Consider the following 23,312-nt stretch of genomic DNA (forward strand, 5'->3'; position numbering starts at 1 on the left):
CCAGTATGGGGCAGATCTGCCCACACTAAACAAGTTGATACTGCGCTAAATGAGATATGCCTATTAACGGTGTGCATGAAACCAACGTCACTCTCAAATCTATATAAAGCAGCAGATTTTGTAGAATCCTCATTACGTAGAGATGTTACAGAGCACATAGAGAAAATTAAACCGATCGTAGATGAGCGGCATGCCGCATACAAAGCTCGAACACCACGAAAGCGCCTAAAATCCAGGAAAAACTTCCTTGGAACAGTAGATGATGAACCTATCGAGTATTTTCCTATTCCCCGGCTTCAATGGACTGGCCAATCTGTAGACTTAAGTGTACCACATTACAAAACCGCTAGTTGTATCCAACAGCCGAACAAAGGACAAACTGGAACACCTTCAAATATACAGGGTGTCCCGAAAAGATTGGTCATAAATTATACCGCACATTCTGGGGTCAAAAATAGTTCGATTGAACCTAACTTACCTTAGTACAAATGTGCTCATAAAAAAAGTTACAGCCCTTTGAAGTTACAAAATGAAAATCGATTTTTTTCAATATATCGAAAAGTATTAGAGATTTTTTATTGAAAACGGATATGTATTATTATTATGTCAGAAACATCTTAAAACAAAATTATACTGAAATTTGTCCACCCCATAAAAATTTTATGGGGGTTTTGTTCCCTTAAACCCCCCCAAACATTTGTTTGTGTACGTTCCAATTAATTCATTATTGTGGTACCATTAGTTAAACACAACGTTTTTAAAACTTTTTTTGTCATCTAGTATTTTTTCAATAAGCCAATTTTTATCGAGATGCGGCTTCTTTTTTAATATATTTACATAAAAATTGTCTGTGGGTTTTGCTCCTTTAAACCCCCCAAATGTTTGTGTGCGTTCCAATTAAACTATTATTGTGGTACCATTAGTTAAACAGAGTGTTTTTAAAACTTTTTTGTCTCCTAGTCTTTTTTTGATAAGTCACTTTTTATCGAGATGTGACTTCTTTTTCAAAATATAACTAAAAATGTAAATTATAAATAAATTTTCAGATTATTAACAGGTCTGTATAATCGTACTTAACCATGCATATACAAATATGTGGTGGATTCGACAAATATTCAAAATATGTCGATAAACACTGGCTTATCGAAAAAGTACTAAGAGGCAAAGTTAACTAATGGTAATACAATACTAATTTAATTCGAACGTACACAAAAGTTTGGGCGGGTTTAAGTGAACAAAACCCCCATAAAATTTTTATGGGGTGCACAAATTTCACTTTAATTTTTTTTAAGATGTTTCTACCTTAAGAATGCCACATGTCCAATTTTCAATAAAAAATCTCTAAGAGTTTTCGATATATGAAAAAAAATCGATTTTCATTTTGTAACTTTAAAGGGCTGTAACTTTTTTTGTGTGCACTATTGTATATAGGTAAGTGAGGTTCAATCAAACTATTTTTGACCCTAGAATCTGTGGTATGATTTATGACCAATCTTTTCAAGGCACCCTGTATAATATCAAGTACTATAAATTTAAACCTATCACTAAAATTAAAACAAGTTATAGAAGAAGAAGTCAAACATTTAAGTGTAAAAATTCAACAAGCCGCATGGAAAGCCTCACCTGATATATCATGTGCTACCGGGCTCATACCCGCTATATATAAAAACCGTGATATACGAGAAAAGACAATTAATAAAAAGATAAATGTCAGACCACTCGTACTCTAGAAGAGAAAGCCAAATACAACAAAACAACTCATCAATTAAAAAATGTCCTGCAGGAACACAATGAACAAGAAATAAATAATTTTCTAGAAAACGTGTCAAGCTCTGCAGAAAAGTACTACTCGTTATGGAAATTGTTCAAAAAAACTTAAAACATAACCATAAACTAAAACACCGATTAGAAAAATGATAACACCTGATCTCGAAGTGACGAAGAGAGGGCTAATACCTTCGCTGAACATCTTCATACAGTTTTCCAAGTGCACAAGAGAGAGGTTCCAGAGGGCGAAGAGAAATTTATTCCAGATATAGCAGATGAACCCTACTCAATATGAGTCTTCCTACCAGAAAGGTCAAAATTACCGAAATCGAAGAAGTAATCAAAAACCTAAAAAAAAATCTACTGGATACGACCTCCTCAGAACTTAAAGAACTACCTGAAGAAGCAATAAAGTTATTAATGTAGCTTTAACCCTTAAATGCCCAATCGGGGTCACTATGGGACCCCAGACATACATTTTTGGCTATAATATCTTTATTTGAAACATTTGGCAACCGCGCAATCAGGTATTTGTGTGGACGTGTCTCCTACGTTTTCTGTTAGTATACCACGAACATTCGTGAGGTGCAGTGGTCTGTAAGAGAGATTTAGATAAGTGGGGTCTCGCTGTGACCCCGATTGGGCATTTAGAGGCACCAGAATATTTTTATTATTTTTAACATTTTTCGTCAGTTTACATTGAAAAATGGACCGTAAGAGAATGAAAATGACAATAAGCGACCAAGAACATGAAAAAATTATCCGAAATATAGAAGAAGGGATATCAGACTCCGATTTCGACTATGAGATTACCGACGAATCAGATAGCGAAGAGCAAGATGTTTTTGAGGAAAATGTTTCGGAAACTGAGGACAATTTAGAAGTCAACAGTGACGAGGAATCAGATGCAGAACCTACCGAAGTGGACGATAATATTAGTGAGGTTAGTGGTCCAACATATACATCCAAATCTGGAATGCAGTGGAATAGCCTACCTTTCGTGAGATCCAAGAGGCAACAAAAAAATATTATAAATGTACATCCAGGCTTAACAAACTATAGTAAAAATTCCAACACGTTTTTAGACTATTTCAATTTATTTTTGACCGAAGAGATGAAGAATGTCATATGCCTTCATACTAATGAAGAAGCTGTTAGGCGTTATCAAGAGTGGAACGAAAAACATCCGAATAACAAAAAAGAGTGGACGGTACTTACCAACAATGAACTGGATAGCTTTTTAGGAGCACTTATCAAAGCTGGTGCTTTAAGGTGTGGGAAAGAATCGACACGAGAGATATGGTCTACAGACACCTCAATACGCCGGTCATTTTTTACAGCCGCATTAGCTAGGAACCGATTTGAAGAATTATCGAGTTTCTTGAGGTTTGATGACAAAGTGACCAGGGTGAAGCGGAAGGAACAGGATAAGTTAGCGGCGATACGAGTAATTTGGGACATGTTCGTCTCTAACTGTGACAAAGCCTTTGAACCATACGAACATATAACCGTTGACGAACAGTTAGTGAGTTTTAGAGGAAAGTGTCCTTTTAGACAATATATAAAATCAAAACCTTGCCGCTATGGGATAAAAATTTGGGCTGCCGCGTATGTTAAAACATCTTATTTATCAAAACTTCAGGTGTACCTTGGAAAACTACCAGGTGGTACAATAGAGAAAAATCAGGGATTTCGTGTTGTGAAAGATCTGGTGGAACCATATCATGGCAGTTGGAGAGGAATTACAACTGACAACTTTTTTACCAGTGTTCCTCTTGCTCAATATCTTTTATCTAAAAACCTTACTTTACTTGGGACCGTCCGCAAAAATAAACCTGATACACCACCACAACTAAGTTTGACAAAAAGACCTGCGGAGTCGTCAATATTTGCTTTTACTAAAGAATTAGCTATGGTTTCGTACATACCTAAAATACACAGGATGGTACATCTTCTTTCAAGTCAACACGATAGTGATATAATTTGTCAAGACTCTCAAAACAAACCCTTGATGATTTTAGACTATAATAATACCAAGGGTGGTGTTGATAATGCCGACAAACTGATTAGGGAATATTCCTGTAAAAGAAGAACTGCTCGTTGGCCATTCAGGCTCTTTATGAATATTATAGACATATGTGCACTAAATGCCTATATTTTATACATTGAAAAAAATCCTGATTGGAAGAAAAATAATTTTTCACGAAGACGTATTTTCCTGTTACAATTAGGGGCTGAGCTTGCTCGAAACAACATGGAAAAAAGAGCGAAATATATAAAACATAAAGCCTATGTAAAATCTGCTCTAAAAGATTGTGGCATACCAATGGTAAACCCAACTACCGAAGTTGCAACTCAATCCGTCCATTCAGCTAAGAAACGTGCTCGTTGTTACCAGTGTCCGCGAAACTGTGACAGAAAAGTGAATACCGTTTGCTCTTTTTGCAAAAAATTTATATGCCAGGTGCACAGAAAAGAAGAAAAAACTATTGTATGTAAAAATTGCAACTAAAAGTTATATGCTTATATTATTATTTAATTTTAATTTTGTTCGAATTGAAAATAATTTGTTTCTAGAAAAGCCGTTAATTTTGTATGAAAAATAAATAAAAATTATTCAAATATGCTTAAAATTATTTTTAACCGTGTTTTCCTTTTAGTCAGTGCTAAATGACGTTACTAAATTGAAAATTTTAGTGGGGTCCCTAGGAGACCCCACATGGGCATTTATGGTTATTTTCATATCACGGGCATTTAAGGGTTAAATAAAAATATTGTCTGTGAAATTCGACATACATGTTCGATACATTACAATATGGCGGAAAAGCTAAATAAGAAAAATAAATGGACAATAATCAGTTTAACAGGGGAAATCTTATTCCTAGCATAGAAGCTCAATTTTGCCAATATTATCAATTTAATAACTAATATGAAAATCCTTGAAGTGTATAAATATAACATAACCTTAAAATTTTGACACATTGTCAAGGCCACTTTAATATTATTTTGACAAATACGACAAAATGGCATAATTTTACTACTGTTAATTGTTTTATTGTTATAAATATTCTATAATGTTACAGTTAATCTCAATAATAGCAAATTTCATATCGATCCGTAAAATGTATAACTGTTAAAGAGACGTAAAGTGGTAAATTTCAGTAAAAGCTAATTATAAATTGACAAAAACTGTTCCAATCTGTTACCACTACTCCGCTAATTGGTTAATGAAAGCGTCAATCAATCAAAGACCTATGAAAACAAATACCTCGTCAGCCACCCAGGCAACATATCAAAAACCCAATTAAAGAGACCTCATTGACACCTCGTAAACGCCGTTTCACTAAACATATTTTACATAATCACCGGCACAGAGTGAGCTTCCAGACTTAACCTAACATATTCCGACACAAAGAACAAACTGTGTCAGTTTGGGAAACAACCTACGTGGATACGTCAGCCCGCGTGAAATTCAAACACTTTTGGAGAGCTATTTATACATTCTGTAGCAGGTATTACGAAATTTAGAGTATCTCGGAAGCGCTGCATTTTGCTCAGTGGTTTCCAACATGTTGGTGGTATATTATAACAAACAAATAACAGTATACAGGGCTTAGCAATAAAATTTACCCATACTCCACTTTTTGCACTTTTAGGATTAACAAAATATCTTCTATAAGAAAGATTTTTCCCACGTCTTTTTTAAGATCCTCTCTCGATATCATTTTGACAATGTGACAATAAATCACTTTAAGGAAAATTAGTGAGACTACTGATTGACATTAGTTCCGTAACGTAAACCGCCACGACTGATGTAATCGACACGAGAGCGTCCAATCGCGAATTGTCGTGAGTCACTGTCATACTCCATTGCTCACGTTTACTCCTGGTTACCTTTACTCCCGAGAAGGTTACTCACGCACAGCCTATAATATTCCCGTTAGTTCACGGTACGTTCCCAACACTATTCTGAAGCGTTGGAATTGTGAATATGCTTTTGGAATAAAGCTCCCTTTAGAATAATGACGTCTGCTTTCACTAAAAATCTCTAAAAAAAAAGAGCTTAAAATCTCTAGCAGTACATATTAAAATGATGACAGGAGTTGTAAGTGACAGAAAGGGTCAGCATAATGAATAAATTCTCTATTTATTCTATTTATTCCTGCAGCTTTTTTATGTTTAATATATTAGGGTTCAGTTTCTAGTTTATTCATTGTCGTCTAAATTTGTGATATTACTTCTTGACTGCTTGACCATTCGGACTAATAGAATGACTAAAAAATTATGTATTATCAATGTTTAAACGTCTGCTGATATCTTGTTTCCTGTTGTCTGAAAACAGATTTTGTACATATGTTTTATATTATCCATGCTTATTAATATCAACCACATTGTCTATTATTTCTATTTCCAGGTACTTCCTTTATTTTCTAACAAAGCATGGCAGATATACCCTATTCCAAGAACATACGCCTGTTTTGGATTACTTCGACAACGAATATTTTACTGTGCTAAGTAAGAAGAAGGAAAGTAAATTGCAAATTACATTGTTGTTTATTGGAATAATTATTAGCGCCATTTACTTTCGTACTTCTTATGTTGCACAGTAAAATATTCGTTGTCAAAGTAATCCAAAACAGGCGTATGTTCGTGGAATGGCCCATACTGCTACATCACTCCTGCTATCGAGCACAATTATTAAAAATCTGGTTCGTAATAATTTGCGGGGGAGAAAATTATCTCTAGTTCGCTGATTGTTAATAATATAGATGGATGTCCTCTCCTCATCCTCCTAATTCATTGAGCCTTTGTTATTGCGTGGTGACAATCTTCAATTGTTAGCTTGCTGTCTCCATTGACTGCTATCCTGTACCAAATGGATAGCTTCATGTAGGAATTTTCACACCAGTCTTCATTTGGTGTGCCCATTTTTTTACAGATCTTCCTCTTGTTATTCGGCATTCTACCTTTTCTTCTACTACCAATAGATCCGTGGTGTATAGGTTACTTATTTTTCTAACTCCTAATATTGATTCCTCCATCTAGCAGCAAAGCAGTAATGGTATAAGATTATATTATCGCCGTTTCTATTATCTGTCTGGCATTCAATATCTGCTCACGCGTTCCTTTTCCTGGTACGAATCCACATTGTTCTTCGGTTATCACAGGAAGTAGAAAGTTCTTTAGCTGTTCATTGATTATATGTAGCAGGGTAATGATGATTCGAGAAAAGTTTATTCGCACTATTCACTTGCACTTTTTCCATGCATGTCATATTGGCAAATCCAGTATAACATCTACGCCAATTTTTCACATTGCTTTTAGAATCACCGCTGGTATGTCATCGTTCTCTGTGGTTTTTTTTTTCTAGTTGGTTGAGAGGCTTCTCCACTGCTGCCTGAGACTGATGCATCGTTTGTGTCTGTAGTGTCTGTATATGTCTGAGCAGTAATTTTTTCAGGTGTCTGCAATGCTCTCTATGTCAGTTTTTACTTCTTAATTATGGTTTTGAATGGCTTGAGTTGTGGCTTGAGCTCGTGGACCAAAATGTTCTTGACACACGTTATTTGTATGATTTTTTTTATCTCTGATGCCCATACATTTGATTTTTCAACTTTTTTAGTGGTTTGTCGTAGCATAACTCTTCTTCCTTTCACTAATTTTAAGGTTTTCTTTGACATCCCATATTTGTTCTTTTGGATTTTACGCGTTGTGCACTCTTTTTACGAATAATGTATCCATAGTTTTATTCCATTCTATATTGATTTATTTCTTCTAATATTTATCGTTTTTCCTTGTTTATCAGTTTCATCTGGAGATCATCTGTATTATTTACCACCCTTATCTTTTTTTCTGATGTATTTTTCTGTAGTTGTGATGTACTCTCGGGAAGATAATCAGGTGGTTTACCCTTGCCTGCTTGACCACAGTAGCAAGGCCAGTTGAATCATTATGTATGATATCTGCCCATCAGTGTCGATTCAAAAAATGGGAAAAGAAACTTGGTATAGCCTACTGGGGACAATGTTTCGGGCCAAAAGTAAGCAAAAAGGATATTACTACTCTCTACTGAAATATACTATTGGAGCTTCATTGTAATCACAGGTGCTCTTACTGGGCATTGCTCACTCAAACAATGTCTCTGTAATGATCGAATGGGCAAAGTGGACAGAGAAACATTTAGATGTTACGAAAGTTCCGAAGAAACAGCGGAACTAAATACAGCCTTCTTTGAAATATACAAGTGTATCACAGGATAAGCAAGAGTTTAGCCAACGGTAACCAATCTCCATTAATATAGAATAAAGGAAAACGCTGGACGGAAGAGCCGCCCGAGAACTTTATCGCACCGATCTATTATCGTTATCGTACTAGATACTGGCATTCTATAAAAATAACAAAGTTACTCGTTATTTTGATATTTTAGAAACACCTTGTATACTTGAAAATATTTTATGGTTCTACGCATCATTAATTCCTGCATTTGAGAGAATGTTCGGGGACACACTATAGTTTATTAGTCAATAGAATATTAGTCATACTTTCATTTCAAATTAGTTCATTTTTCTGAGAAATTAATAGTTTACAATATTTGCATTTTACTGCATGGATTTTAATGAAATTTTGGGAGTAGTCCAAAGCCCAATCTCCTAATTCAAAGTCTATCCTATATACTATGGCGCTTTTACCATGGGGGCGGTTCCCACCACTTCTCGGGGATAGAACATTTTTATTTTCGAACTGCATTGAGCAAAAGGAAGAATTTTAAGAAAAGTTAAAAATGCGCTCTATAATTTGATCTTATTTTTTTCACCCGTCCAACTGTTTGAAAGTAGAAATAACACTATATTAAGAGGTATTGCAAAAGAAAAACAATGCATTTAAATTCTGGTGGATGATGGGTTAAATGTATGTACTTCTCATTTTTCCTTAAAGTACATTAGTCATATATTCTTTTGCACCATATCTCGCTTAGTTTGAATGTAACTGACATTTTAACGGTGCTCGTTTTAAATGCCTTTTCAAACACTACAAAAGCATGAGTACTTTGGGCATGCACCAAAAAAACAAACTCTTTTTACCTACCATATCTCTTTTTGTATTATAAATAGAAAATTTACGAAGGAACGAATCTCTTTATTATTTATAATCTAAAAAAAATTATATAATGTTTTTAGTTTGATGCATAGTTTTTAAGGTATTCACAAAAAACCGTCCGAAAACGTGTCATTTTTAAATGAAAATGGCCAATTTTCAACTACGCATAACTCAAAAAGTATTGAGTTCTCAAAAAAAAAAGTATAGATCAGTTTTTGCTTAAAAATAGGTTCTCTAGCCACCTCCATGCTTATTTTGACCAACAAATTTTCCACCCCCTTGAAGGATTGGGAATTGCCCCAAGATAAGAGCGCCATATTATATAGGGTAGATTTTGTTTCTTGAGCTATTCCCTACTTACTGTGAAAATATCAAGTACATCGATGTAGTAGGATGGACTTCGGAGCCAAATACCCTCATTGACTGCCCTATAATAATGCTCTGCTATGATCGCGTGAGAGGGGACACACACAAGATTCTAGCAAAATTTCTATTTTCTGTAACTTTTCGAGTTTTTGAGCTACAGCAACGAGTTTATGTCATTGGAAAGATAATTTTACATTATTTCAAAATATGTAAAAATATACAGGGCTTATCTAAAAAATTAAGATTTTTTTTTCATTTCCGGTTCAACCGGAAGCCATATTGTGGGTAAAATTTATTGAACTAATAGATAATAAAGTACTCTATTTGTCTGCCAAATTTAAATTTTTAGTTTCTATTACAGAGGAAGTTACGGGCACTCGAATATTTTTTTATAAAAAATGTATAACTTCCCTCCTATGAGGAGATAAGAAATCTGACTAATGTTATTCAATTTAACGATAAGATATAAAAAATATATCAAAAAATAAACAAATTCCTTGGAGCCATTTTTGAGAAAATCTAGTTCAAAGTTATGTCAAATTTTGACCCCTTAAATATAGGCAACCCATAACTTTTTCTGAAAAACGATAGTATTCTTGTTATAGACCCATCTTTAGGCTATATAAATGTTTTTTCAAATTAAATTTATCTTAAACAAGTTTTTAGATTGGTAGGGAAATGTATCGGGTGGGCGGTAGGCCATGCTGGCCGCCATTTTGGATTTGGAAATGTCAAATTCCGTATTTCTATTCACCTATCGATAAGCTAACTTTATGTTAAATTTCATTCGTTTCGGTCAAAATTTGCAAAAATGGGCCCCAAATAACCCCCCTATTTCTGCCCCCCTTTGAGAGGTTTTTTTCAAAAGCTTAGTTTTTCGACAAAATTCTGTTAAACTTACTCATACCAAATTTCATCGAAATCGGTCCGGTAGTTTTTGCTGGGCGGTGGCGACATACGTACGTACATACGTACGTACAGACATACGTACATACTTCCGACATGTTTTTTTTATTTGCTTTTTACACTCAGGGGGACTCAAAACGTCAAAAAAAAGTGAAATCTGAAAAAAATTTTTGCACGATCCTATAACTTTATCTAGTATACTCATACTACGTATGTAGTACGATAAAGTAAAAAATCTAGCATTATTTAAGTAATGAACTAGAGTGACTAAATCTAAAATACCAATGAAATATTTCCAAAAAAAAACAAAGTAATGAAAATTCCTTTTAAAAACCAAAGATCCAAAATTTTTTTGGTGACGCTGATAATGTGCGTCACTTTGACGAAAAACATATTCTCTTTTTCATTTTCTAGAAACCTAAATTTAGTCTGTATATTTCGAATGACCTCGCAAAGGATTTGTGGTTGTTGACTTTTTATTTGTATCTGGCCCCCAAGTCCAGGTTTCCTGTAATTTTGCGTGGGAAGTAAATTAGTCAAATCTGAATGGTTTTTAGAAAACTGTCAATATATCGGAAGTATTGCGGACTAAGTTATAAATTGGCAATATATTTTTTATTTAGTTAAAATTGGAGAAACAAGGTATTTCAACAAAGCAGGTACGTTAGCGTAGGTTCTTACTTGCTAAAAACCTATAAATCAAAAATATTACTGAAATAGCACAGTAAAAATTTGATCAAAATGAATAGATTATTTTAGATTAAAAGATTTCAATAACAAAGTCAGTCATGAAATCACAAGATGAGAATTTTGAGAAAATATACTTGGAGCACACTAAGAACAGTTTGTAAAATAATGTAGATGGGTGGTTCGCCAAAATAAGCGGCATATTGTGTAACTCGCTTTTTTCTTAAGTCCTTTACATACTGTGTTGCAAATTGTGTTGCCAAAGTTAAGTTATACAATAGATGAATGTACGCGTACGCCACTTAACATTAATTAAAAAAAAAGTATTTTTACAAGCATTCTATGCAATTTTAATGTCAAAATATCAACTCCGAGGCTGTAACTCACCTTGGTTTTTGATCTGTTTTATAGTATTACATACTGAAAAGTTAAAAAAGTGCAGATTATTTTATCAATAATTAATTAAAAACCCAATGTAATTTAAAATTGTCAAATTAATAATTTTCGTTTTTGAAATTAAACCATAAAAATCTACTACCAAAACTGTAACCAACTTTGTGCATCAACACCGAGGCCTCATGAAAATATATGAAAATTTAGGCCAAACTACACTATACTGTATGGCAGGCAGCTTGACAAGAGAGGAACGCTTCAGTCTAACCCAAATTGTGGAAGAAAGTGGACGAACATAATATCGTTAAGCGATACAAAATTTTTCAAGGTGTCTTAAGCTAAGCGTATGTTTTTATACAGTCAACACCGAAGCCTTCGTAAAAGCTTAATTTTGCTAGTTTTTTAATATGTTTTCCTTCTAAGTATGCTCTATAAAGTTTTTTTGACACACGATGAATAAAGCAGAATTATTTTTAATATTTTGTAGAAAGTAAAATTAAAAATGTATGAAATCATCAACACCGAAGCAATCAACTCCGAAGCCCAGTCGTGCTTCGGAGTTGACGAACGTGCCTCGGAGTTGTTTAAAATGTGTGAATGGTCATTCTTAAACTAAAAAAATACAATTTAAATACCCGTGTTGAGCTGCCCCCCCCCCCACTTGCAAAAATTAAAAAACAAATAGCCCTGATTTATGAGCTATTTATGAGCTCTCATATTCCGCAAACTAAAAATTTTGAGCTCGTTCCACTGAGCAGGAATTTAATACCCTAGTGGGGGGGCTGAGTCAGCCCCCCCCCCACTACTTAAAAATAGGAATATTGAATCGGTTTTTGCGGCAGAATTACGAGCTATTTATGAGCTCTTGAAATTATATACTTTCGATTTTTGAGCTCATCCCCTTCACCCCCAAACAACCCTTTAATTGATTTAACTTAAGAGAAAGATGCTGAGAAAACTTAAAATATATCGTATTGCGAATATAATTCCTATAGCTTATATACTCTAAGAATAAACTATTAAATCAAGAGCATTTCGATTATTGAGCTACAACCCCTTCGCCAGAAAACCACCCTATCTTCCCGGCTTAAGAGAAAGTTGTACTTAAAATGCGTTAAACTAATTATTTGGCGACTACATATCATTTAATAATTTATAAGCTTCCAAATTACGCGCATTTAGATCAGTAAATTGCAATTTATTTTGTATAGTGCAGTCACTGAAAGTAAAAATAAACGATTACCTTCAATTTCGGTGAACCTTCATCGATTTTCACGAAAATTGGTCAGTGGTTAGAGGATACGTCAAGAAAAAAAGGTGGCATGGTACCACCTTGCGCCTTTACCCTGAGGGTGGATACCGCCCCTTCTCGGGGGTGAAAATTATTTTATAAAAAATAAGTGCACAAATCAATAAAAGAACAAATTAAAAGCAAAATTTATTATATAAAGTTAATAAAATAAGTAAATACTTTTTAAGTTATTAAAGATCAAAGATTTTAATTATTTGTGAAAAAAATGCATGTTTTGAAGAGGTTTTTTGTAAATCACTGAAAAACTGTAAGTTTTTACAAAAAAGTTAATAGTAGTTTAATTCGTATAGCTTATATTCTAAGAATAAACTCTAAAATCACTCGCCTTTCGATTATTGAACTACAACCCCTTCGCAAGAAAACCATTCCATATTCCCGGCTTAAGAGAGGGTTGTACTTAAAATAATTTAAATTAATTATTTGTCGACTATATATTGTTTAATAATTTATGAGCTCGCAAAATATACGCATCTCAATTATTGAATTGCCATTTTCTTTCTATAGTGCAGTCACTGAAGGTTAAAATCAGCTATGACCTTCGATTTCGGTAAATCTCCATTCATTTTCACGAAAATTGGTGAGCGGATTTTGATACTATCAACTTTTTCTGGATCTTATTTTTCATAGGTATTTCTAAGTACTTTGACAAGTATTTAGTAGCTAAGTGTTATAAAATGTATCTCTTTTCCGTTATTTAAGCTTGAACCCTTAGATTTGAACAGTCGCGGAAAAAAATATACATTTAATTACCAATAACTTACTTTAAATTAACATTAAAGGGTTTTTCAAGTAAGCAATTTATTATATTTTTTATTAGCTTCAATTTTAGTGATGAAAACTTTTTTGTAAAAACTTACAGTTTTTGAGTCATTTATGAAAAATCGCTCTAAAGCATGCATTTTCTTTCCAAAAATTAAAATATTTGATCTTTAATAACTCAAAAAGTATTGATTTATTTTAATCACATTATATAACAAATTTTGCTTACAATTTGTCCCTCTCTCGATTTGTGGGGTTATTTTCAATAAAGTAATTTTCACTCCCGAGAAGGGGTGACATATACCCCAGGCTAAAACCCCAAGTTGTTATTGTCAATTCGTGAAAATAAATGGCGATTTACCGAAATCGAAGGTAATAGTTGATTTTTACCTTCAGTGACTGCACTATAGAAAGAAAATGGCAATTCAATAATTGAGATGCGTATATTTTGCAAGCTCATAAATTATTAAACGATATGTAGTCGCCAAATAATTAATTTTAATTATTTTAAGAACAACTCTCTCTTAAGCCGGGAATATGGGGTCGTTTTCTTGCGAAGAGGTTGTAGCTCTATAATCGAAAGACGCGTGATTTAACAGTTTATTCTTAGAACATAAGCTATACGAATTAAACTACTATTAACTTTTTTGTAAAAACTTAAAGTTTTTCAGTGATTTACAAAAAACCTCTTCAAAACATGCATTTTTTTCACAAATAATTAAAATCTTTGATCTTTAATAACTTAAAAAGTATTGACTTATTTTATTAACTTTATATAATAAATTTTGCTTTTAATTTGTTCTTTTATTGATTTGTGCATTTATTTTTTATAAAATAATTTTCACCCCCGAGAAGGGGCGGTATCTACCCTCAGGGTAAAGGCGCAAAGTGGTACCATATCACCTTTGTTTCTTGACGTATCCTCTAACTACTGACCAATTTTCGTGAAAATCGATGAAGGTTCACCGAAATTGAAGGTAATCCTTGATTTTTACCTTCAGTGACTGCACTATACAAAATAGATTGCAATTTACTGATCTAAATGCGCGTAATTTGGAAGGTTATAAATTGTTAAATGATATGTAGTCGCCAAATAATTAGTTTAATGCATTTTAATACAACTTTCTCTTAAGCCGGGAAGATAGGGTGGTTTTCTTGCGAAGGCGTTGTAGCTCAATAATCGAAATGCTCTTGATTTAATAGTTTATTCTTAGAGTATATAAGCTATATGAATTATATCCGCAATACGATATATTTTAAGTTTCCTCAGCATCTTTCTCTTAAGTTAAATCAATTAAAGGGTTGTTTGGGGGTGAAGGGGATGAGCTCAAAAATCGAAAGTATATAATTTCAAGAGCTCATAAATAGCTCGTAATTCTGCCGCAAAAACCGATTCAATATTCCTATTTTTAAGTAGTGGGGGGGGCTGACTCAGCCCCCCCCCCCCCCCACTAGGGTATTAAATTCCTGCTCAGTGGAACGAGCTCAAAATTTTTAGTTTGCGGAATATGAGAGCTCATAAATAGCTCATAAATCAGGGCTATTTGTTTTTTAATTTTTGCAAGTGGGGGGGGGCAGCTCAACACGGGTAATTTAAATTTAGTCTGATATAGGAAAAAGGTTACTACTGGGTAAGTTGTCAAGATGTTTCGGTCGGTTTGGTAATTATCTTCTTTTTATAGAAAATGGCTAGTATACACCGGAGTACGACGGAAAAATGAAGGCGAAATCCCCCAAAATCGTTAAATAAAGATTTTATGAAAGAAAGTAATGTTTTATGCAGCTATGCTTATTTCTGTAAGAATATACCATTTTGGGCAATCTTCTCTAATGTTGATAAAAGAGACATCTGCTGTCTATGTAGGCACATTATGTGAAAACATGGAGCTCATGTGTGGAAGCGGATAACAAATAATTATGTTGACATGGAGAAAAGACAGAAGAATGTGTAGAAAGGAAATGCCAAGATTGTGTTCAAAAGCCGATTAAATTTTTAATGTTTAACGGCAAAGACACGGCTACATATTGGAAAGTTTTGTCAACACGAAGGCCGATCTAAATCAACTCCGACGCAATTGATATTTTACCTATTTTTCATGTTTTTCTGTAGTACTTTATATCAAAATGGAAGTGTTTTGTATAGTTTTATTACATACCAGTTTTTTTAATTATTACGATCATAAACTTCAATTAACAGAGAATTACGTCAACACCGTGGACACTTGTCAACTCCGAAGTTACAACATTTCCGTTTTTTGGAAAATATTTAAAAACGATCTCTGCTGGTATCATGGGTAAGTTAAATAGCTCATTTTATAAAAAATATAAACCATGTTTTGAATTAAATTTCTCTACCTCGAAATTGCCGTCTATTTTGGCGAATCACCCAGATATGAATCAATTCACGACGTCTTACAACGTCTTTCGATACCCAGTCGCCATCCTCATCTAAGTTTCAGTCTCTAATTCCCCTATCTAGACCTTCTCTCCAGCTTCTTTTTGGTCTTACACGTTTTCTACATCCAGGCGATACCCAATTTAACAGTTGTTTTGGTAGTCTATCTTCTGCCATCCCTTGTACCTACCATACAATTGTGTGATCTACTTTTATTTGTCTTATAAAGTCATTTTATTATCCGTTCTCTCTTGGACTTTCTTATGGATCTTCGCCAAAAGTCCATTTTTATGGCTTTTAGCATTTGTTCTGTTTTAATTTTAATAATTTTATTTGCCAGACTTCTATTCTTCTACGAGTTTCCTTATCATATATTCCAGATAGTCCTAGTTTGGTGCTATCAGTATCTTATCGTCTGCGAAACATAGTGTATATAGGGTTTTCTTGTTATTTATTGAAATTCACATTTCTTCACATTTCCTTCTCCTTCTTCTTCTTAACGTGCCCTATCAAGTCCCCTTGACGTTGGCGATTAACATGGCGAAACTGTCTCTGTCTCGAGCTATTCGAAATAGGTGTTCTGCTTTCTTTATTCCTGTCCACTCCCGAATATTCTTCAACCAAGAGGCCTGCTTTCTACCAATTCCTCTGCGTCCTTCGATTTTACCCATCATAATAAGTTGAATTCATTCTGTTCTCCATATCTTCAAATGTCTGTTCAAGGTTTGTGAGATGTAAGTGTTTAAGGCCTATGGTTACCTTGTGTTTTCTGAGAGTTTATTTCCTATTTTGAATCGAGCCTGTTTATTACTATACCTACAGTTCATTAATTGCCTTTATGATGTTTATGTTAATATTTCTTAATTCTAAGGATTCTCAGAGTTGTTTAATGGGAACACTATGTTATGCTTTTGTATAGAAAAAGTAAACTTTTTTACAGTAAATGACTTTTTGGTCCTAGCGGTTTTCTTTTTTATTAGTTGCGTAACACAAACTAGTAGTCCCCCCTCAATCTTCTGGCTCTAAAATCTGTTTTCTCTCCTACTTTAACTTATTTTTATACTCTCTTTCAATTATATGAAAAACTTCATCAAAAAATGTGAAGTAGTGTAAATTGTTTTCACAACAAATTGAAAACTAAAGATCAGGAAAAATATTTATGTAATCATCGTCATTGACTTTACACCCCACAGTGAGTCTTTACCTGTTCTAAAGTCAGCTTCCATTTCTTCCTATTTTGATTCGTCTGGGTTACCTTGTGTTTTCTGAGAGTTTATTTCCTATTTTGAATCGAGCCTGTTTATTACTATACCTACAGTTCATTAATTGCCTTTATGATGTTTATGTTAATATTTCTCAATTCTAAGGATTCTCAGAGTCGTTTAATGGGAACACTATGTTATGCTTTTGTATAGAAAAAGTAAACTTTTTTACAGTAAATGACATTTTGGTCCTAGGGGTTTTCTTTTTTATTAGTTGCGTAACGCAAACTAGTAGTCCCCCCTCAATCTTCTGGCTCTAAAATCTGTTTTCTCTACTACTTTAACATATTTTTATACTCTCTTTCGATTATATGAAAAACTTCATCGAATAATGTGAGGTAGTGTAGATTGTTTTCACAACAAATTGAAAAATAAAGGGCAGGAAAAATATTTATGTAATCATCGTCATTGGCTTTACACTCCATAGTGGGTTTTGGCCTGTTCTAAGGTCAGCTTTCATTTCTTCCTATTTTGGTCCGTCTTGGTTTTTCAATTTCGTACTCTTAACATTCGTAAGTTGTCTTCAATCTGGTCCTTAAATCGTGCTCTGGATCTGCCTTTTCTCCTCACTCCTACGGTTTTTAGTTTTAAATATTTTCGACGGCTCCATCGCATTCATTCTCTCTAAGTGGCCTAGCCACCTCAGCCTCTTAATTTTGATGGACCTACCAATACTAGATTCACTATAAAGACAGTAAAGCTCAAAATTATAATGCCTATCCCATAATCCTTTTTTCTTCACGCCTTTATAAATATTTCTGAGGATTTTGCGTTCAAAACAGCCTAAACTTTTTCGCTTTTTGCCATCGTCCACGATTCTAACGCGTAAGTAAGGACGGCTTGATAAGAGTTATGTTAATATAATTTATGTAAACAGGTAGTAAACGATAGAACGTAAAAGACATCGTGCTGATTTAATCAAACATTAAGACAAGCAGATAAAGATGAAAATCAACTCAATAAGAAAACGCTGAAAACTAATAGGAAGAGAACACAGCTAAAGATAAATAGAGGCAAGTTATAGCAAAAATCACAAAGAAAGTAACAAGCAAATGAATGTAAAGCCTTTTTCAGCAGGGTAAAACGTCTTCTCATTACATCATACAAAATAAGTAAATATACAGTCAAATATTTGATCAGTGGCAGAGCCATTCAGATAAGATATGGATCAAAATTAGCTATATCTTTATATTCATGCCCGTTTCTTAAACTCGAAATGCGTCTGCAGTTCCTTTCTCAGAGATAAGACAGATAATAATCCACAGGCGTGCGGTCCATGGAAGCGGAGGAAGCGCCGCTTCCCTATTTATTCGTCGATATAAGAAAATATATTATTAATTAATATTTAATAATAAATTTTTTTCCCTAATCCAAATAATCTACATATTACCTAGCCAATAGGCATTGAAAAATATTAAAAATTAATCGCGTACGAACGAACTCAATATGCACACAATTCAACTATTTGGTCCACTCCTGGCAGAAGCGCATCTCAAAATCGCCGCTTGTCATGCAGTTGTCCCTTTTAAAATTGGTCAGGGTTCAATGACCGCAGCCACTAGTCGCGCGAATTTTGGTATGCCATGGAAGCGCTCGTCGTATCGCCTTCCCGAAAGTGAGATGCTCCGAGTGTTACTGCTGCTAAGGGGTGCTTAGGTATTACATACATTCGCTTAAAGAATATTTCGATTTAAAATTTTGCAGAGATATTTCCTTTTACTGATCTTTTATTTCACATTTTACAGAAATAAAATGGTATTGCATTTTGTATAAGACAAATTGAAGACTTTATTAATACGATAATTAAAAAACGAGAGCATTTTAAAAATATTTGGGATAAAACTGAACATATGGGGTTTGAACATGAAAGAAAAATAATGAAGATTGATAATTTCGGAGACAGAGACACAGAGAAAACAGAGGAAACAAAGAGACCTTTTGATAATATTCTACAACAAATGAATTCTAGCTTTCAAAATTTTAACGGTTTAAAATTTGTAGAATTATATATAATCTTAATATTTCTAATTATAATTCATCAAAATTTCCCACAGAGGAATTTATGTCATTACGATTAAATAATGAAAATTTTTTGATATCCCAGCTTTGCATTCTCAGTTAAGTATCATTTTTGAAACAACTGACATGAATGATAAAGAAATACCCAGAAATCTGGGATTTCTTTATAACTACTGGTTTAAACAAGTCGCTGTGTGAAGTGGTCAAGTTGTGACCAGTTGTGTGAATTAGTTTGGTAAGTATCCCAGCCACAAGTGCATCAGTTGAACGAAGTTTTGCAGTATTAAGATGCATTAAAAGTTTCAAATTAAGAGTTTAAAAGAAATTCAACAAGCGAAGACAGACTTTGAAAGTTAGCCCTATTATCCATTAAAAAATACCGCATTCAACAATTATCAGAAGTTGATAGGAGAATAGACCTCGAGTATAAATAAGTGTCATTTTAGTGAAAGTTGTGTGTTGTGGAAAATGCCTCGGAGTATATTTTTTTAATATGATTCTTCTTTAGAAAACCAAGCCCGGCGCGAGGACTCAAGGCCCGAGCTAGCAATACAGATCAATGATAGGTCACTAGTCACTAGAAATAGCGGGAATAGAGTGCCTCACGCATTCACGCGTCACGGATTTAGTGTGTGAGTCCTTGTACGCAGGACGTCTCACATAATTAAGTACTTTGCTGATAGAGAGCCCCTGCGCATCAGAGTGTTATCAGGTGGAAAGTTGCTCGACCCTCGACCCTTAAGAAAATATTTTTATATCCTTATTGAATCGCTTCCCCTTTCGAAAAAGTCACCGCACGCCAAATCACTCTATTTTTTCCAATACAAAACTCAACAATATAACAAATCCTAGAGAAAATGAACGGAATAGATGAACAGAGTAAGAGTTAACTTGAAATCCGCTAAGAGATTACAAATACACGTCTTCAAAAATCAAACTAGAAAAGAGGGAAAAACGGAGGCTGACAGATCAAAAACATTAATTAAAGAAAAGAAAGCATAAAATAAAACTAATAAAAACACTAATGAAATAAAAACGGATACGAAAAACGTATCTATACTTAAAAAGAAACACAGAAAAACGACAAAGAAGGAGAAAATGGGAGACGTAAGATTGATCGATAGACATAAATAGACGTAACGAAAAGAAATTAAAGTATGAAAGATAAACCCTGAAAACACGGACTAACAACAATATGTGAAACGAGAAAAATATAATTAGAGGAACTAAAAGATAGAACAGATGAAAGGAGTAGAAATAAACTTAAATGATTCAAAGAGAAACGCAGACAAAACGACGAAGAAGGAAAAATACAAGTAAGTATATGAAACACTAAAACAAAATATGGTGAGAAAAAAATAATGAAATACTAAATAGTAGTCTCAAATGTTAAAAATACAGAGTAGGGATGAAATATAACCATGTAAAATAGCTAAAGTGTGGTAAAATAAATTTAGATGGAAAAAAGCAATCACACATTTCGTTTTTTCTTACCCTGTTAGAACAGACGAGACACTGTTAGTAAAAAACTGAAATACGTTATTCGCTGATAGAGCCATAGACACACCCTACACCGAACTTTTTATGAAAAAAACCTTCAGTCGGACATCTTTTTATACTTGTTCACGTGGTGACATTTGTCTTTTACTTTTGCCGGCCTTTTACTTTTTATCACAAAGGAAAAGTTCACTGATTTCACGAGAATACATCTAGAGACGCAAATAGGTAGGTATTTGGGTATTTAAAAACAAACAAAGTGAGCTGGATGTTTTAAACAATAAGAATGTTGATGTGGTACGAAGCGCAGAGCAAGTGGATCTCGGCTTAGATATTTTTAATACAAAGTAGAGAGTGTAGTAAAAATCGGCAGAGATTGACAAATACTGAGCTAAAAATATTGTAAAGAATGTGCACTGTGCATTATTTCGGGTTCGATAACTTTTGTAACCGCGATTCTAAATAGATAAGAATAATGTTCGCGACGACTCAATCTTGGCAGTGTAGTATAACAAAAGATGTGCTAAAATAGAGAAAACAGACAAAAACTCATATTACATTTGTTGCCTGTTCCATATCAAAGTTCGCTCCATCTTTTCAAAAGGCTTCCTATACTGTTTCGTCCTTAGAGTATGGAAAATTTTTTACCCTCTCCCAGAGAGAACAAATTTTCCATACTCTAAGGTTTCGTCCTTTCCGTTTGTAATTTAGTATTTGTATCGTTTATAATCATGGCATCTACACTACTACTACTAGCGGAGTGATTGCCGTCCTCTTTGGGCTCTTCCGATTCATTTGTCACGGAGAATCAGTCCGCATTAACATGGAGATTACATTATTACATTTTTAAAGATTGCGTTATTACTGAGGGCCGAAACTCCCTGAAAACTTCTATGTTTATTAGAATAAGTTACAAGGGTGAAAAATAAATTTAGTGTGATTTTTAATTTCAAATATAAATAGCATTGGACCAAGATTTTGCTCCTATCTCCTTAAGTATTTTGTTTAATTTTGATTTATTTCCAAACCCCTCTTGGATACTCCTAATGCTGAAAACGTGGTGATAAAGCGAAAAAAGTCCCTATCTAGGGATTTTCATGTGTACAGTTGTTTTCTCATACTATCGTAGAGTCCTGATATGCAGGTATAAGGATCAAACTGGATGTATTCTGGTTCACAGCTCAGGAACACGTGGGCCATGTTCGAGGTTATTTTGGCCGGCAGAGAAAGTGAAAAAGAACGCGTATATTGAAAACGCTGTAAAACGTTTTGTAGTTTATCAATTTTATCGCTGTAAATCAGATTCTTCTTTTTAAGGATGTAGTAATGAAGTTAACTTAAGATTTAGTAACAATAAATGCCTTAAATTTGTTAATGCATAAGTAGTGAAAATTTAATTGAAATAATCAAAATTTTGTAAAGATACATTCAAAAAGTAGAAAATTCTGCATAATTCTGCGACTAATGTTGATTAATTTTAAAATATAAGGTAAGGAGATACATAATCACTTTGGTTTAGCTGCCTATAACTGCCTATGCATTGCTGGCAGTTGTTTGAATACAATAGTGGGAAATTACGCATATTACATGATTCTGGCGATTGTTGGGTATTAAAGGGCAGTTGTACATAAGTAATAGGTTATGATTAACTATTATGGAATCTCTAACGCGGATATAACTCTAATATAAATGGAATCTCTAACGCGAGAATTTTACTGTCATCGTTGCATTTGGTTGTCTTTTAAAGAGAGATCACATGCTATAATTTTTTTGTGACGGATATTCTTGAGTTGGGATTGATTTCATGTAATCGAATGAACTATCTTTTAGTAAAGTCGTCCCAGGAACGCAACTCATAAATATTGGTGATATCATTTTAGAGTCTTCTACTTTAAAATGTATAATATACCTACGTCTGAATTGCCAATATAAATGAGTCAGATTAAATAAATTTTTAGAAGAATTTTTTTACTTAGCAACAACATTTTTGTTTATTTTAGTAGTATTTTGTATTTTTGACAACGAAACCCGATTTGGGCTTCGAAACGTTAATAAAATTATTGTTTCAATTTATTTGTGGCTTATTTCCCATCTAAATAGTTAATCATAAAAATGCTACAAGGAAATAGCTTCAGAACAACATTAATAGGTTATGAATATTGTACTTCATAAAGAAAATGTATTGGTAATTAGCAGTTTCAGAAGTCCCTTATAATATAAAATTTTAAACAAATATGCGTTTAAAATAAAATTTTCGATTTTCTTTCGGTTATATTGCATCCGCCATTTTGTTTTAAAAAAAGTAACGTTAGATTTGCAATCAGCGGCCTTAAACTACCAAATTTGACAAAAAAATTTTCTTTTTTATTGATATTTTCAATTTCTTTTCGCCATGTTGGATCTGCCATTTTGTTTTTCAAAAAAAAATGTCAGATTCGTAATCAGCGATGCCAAAAACCCTTAAGGACGAAAGTAATTCCGAAGTTTATAAACAATATTATGCTTTTAAAGGTTCATGACCACGTTTTCGGCATTTGAAACCACGCGTCGATGTTATAATAAATTGTACCTTTTTAGTCCAGGGCGCATCTGTTTTGAGATGGACGTTGAGAGGTGACTCAAATTTTTTTGCAGAAATTGCTTGAAAATAACTCAAATAATAATATTTCAGTTATCCTCCCAGTGAAAACGGTCCGGAACATTGTTTAAATAATCAAAATGTCAAAATATGAAGGAAAAATTCGATTTTTTTATTGGTTTTTTGATTATAACTTTAAAAATATTCATTTCTGAGAAAAGTTGTACTGACATAAAAGTTGCGTAACTAAATTTTCAACAATATAGAATTAGT

The 23,312-nt window shown here is 33.5% G+C and overlaps 1 protein-coding gene across 3 annotated transcripts in view; it reads right to left on the reverse strand.

Moving 5' to 3' along the window:
* LOC114324299 (protein FAM184A) overlaps positions 1 to 23,312 on the reverse strand; it is a 79,000-nt gene that overhangs the window by 50,563 nt on the left and 5,125 nt on the right. The window contains exon 1 of one of the 3 annotated variants that reach the window (XM_028272106.2): positions 5,036 to 5,231. The exons of the other annotated variants lie outside the window; for them this stretch is intronic. Within the exon in view, the coding sequence (XP_028127907.1) occupies positions 5,036 to 5,058 (23 nt within the window). The 5' untranslated portion in view covers positions 5,059 to 5,231. Of the gene's footprint in view, positions 1 to 5,035; positions 5,232 to 23,312 lie in introns of those variants that run through there. 3 annotated transcript variants of the gene reach the window in all.

The sequence above is a fragment of the Diabrotica virgifera genome, chromosome 1, assembly GCF_917563875.1.
Source record: "Diabrotica virgifera virgifera chromosome 1, PGI_DIABVI_V3a".
NCBI lineage: Eukaryota > Metazoa > Arthropoda > Insecta > Coleoptera > Chrysomelidae > Diabrotica > Diabrotica virgifera.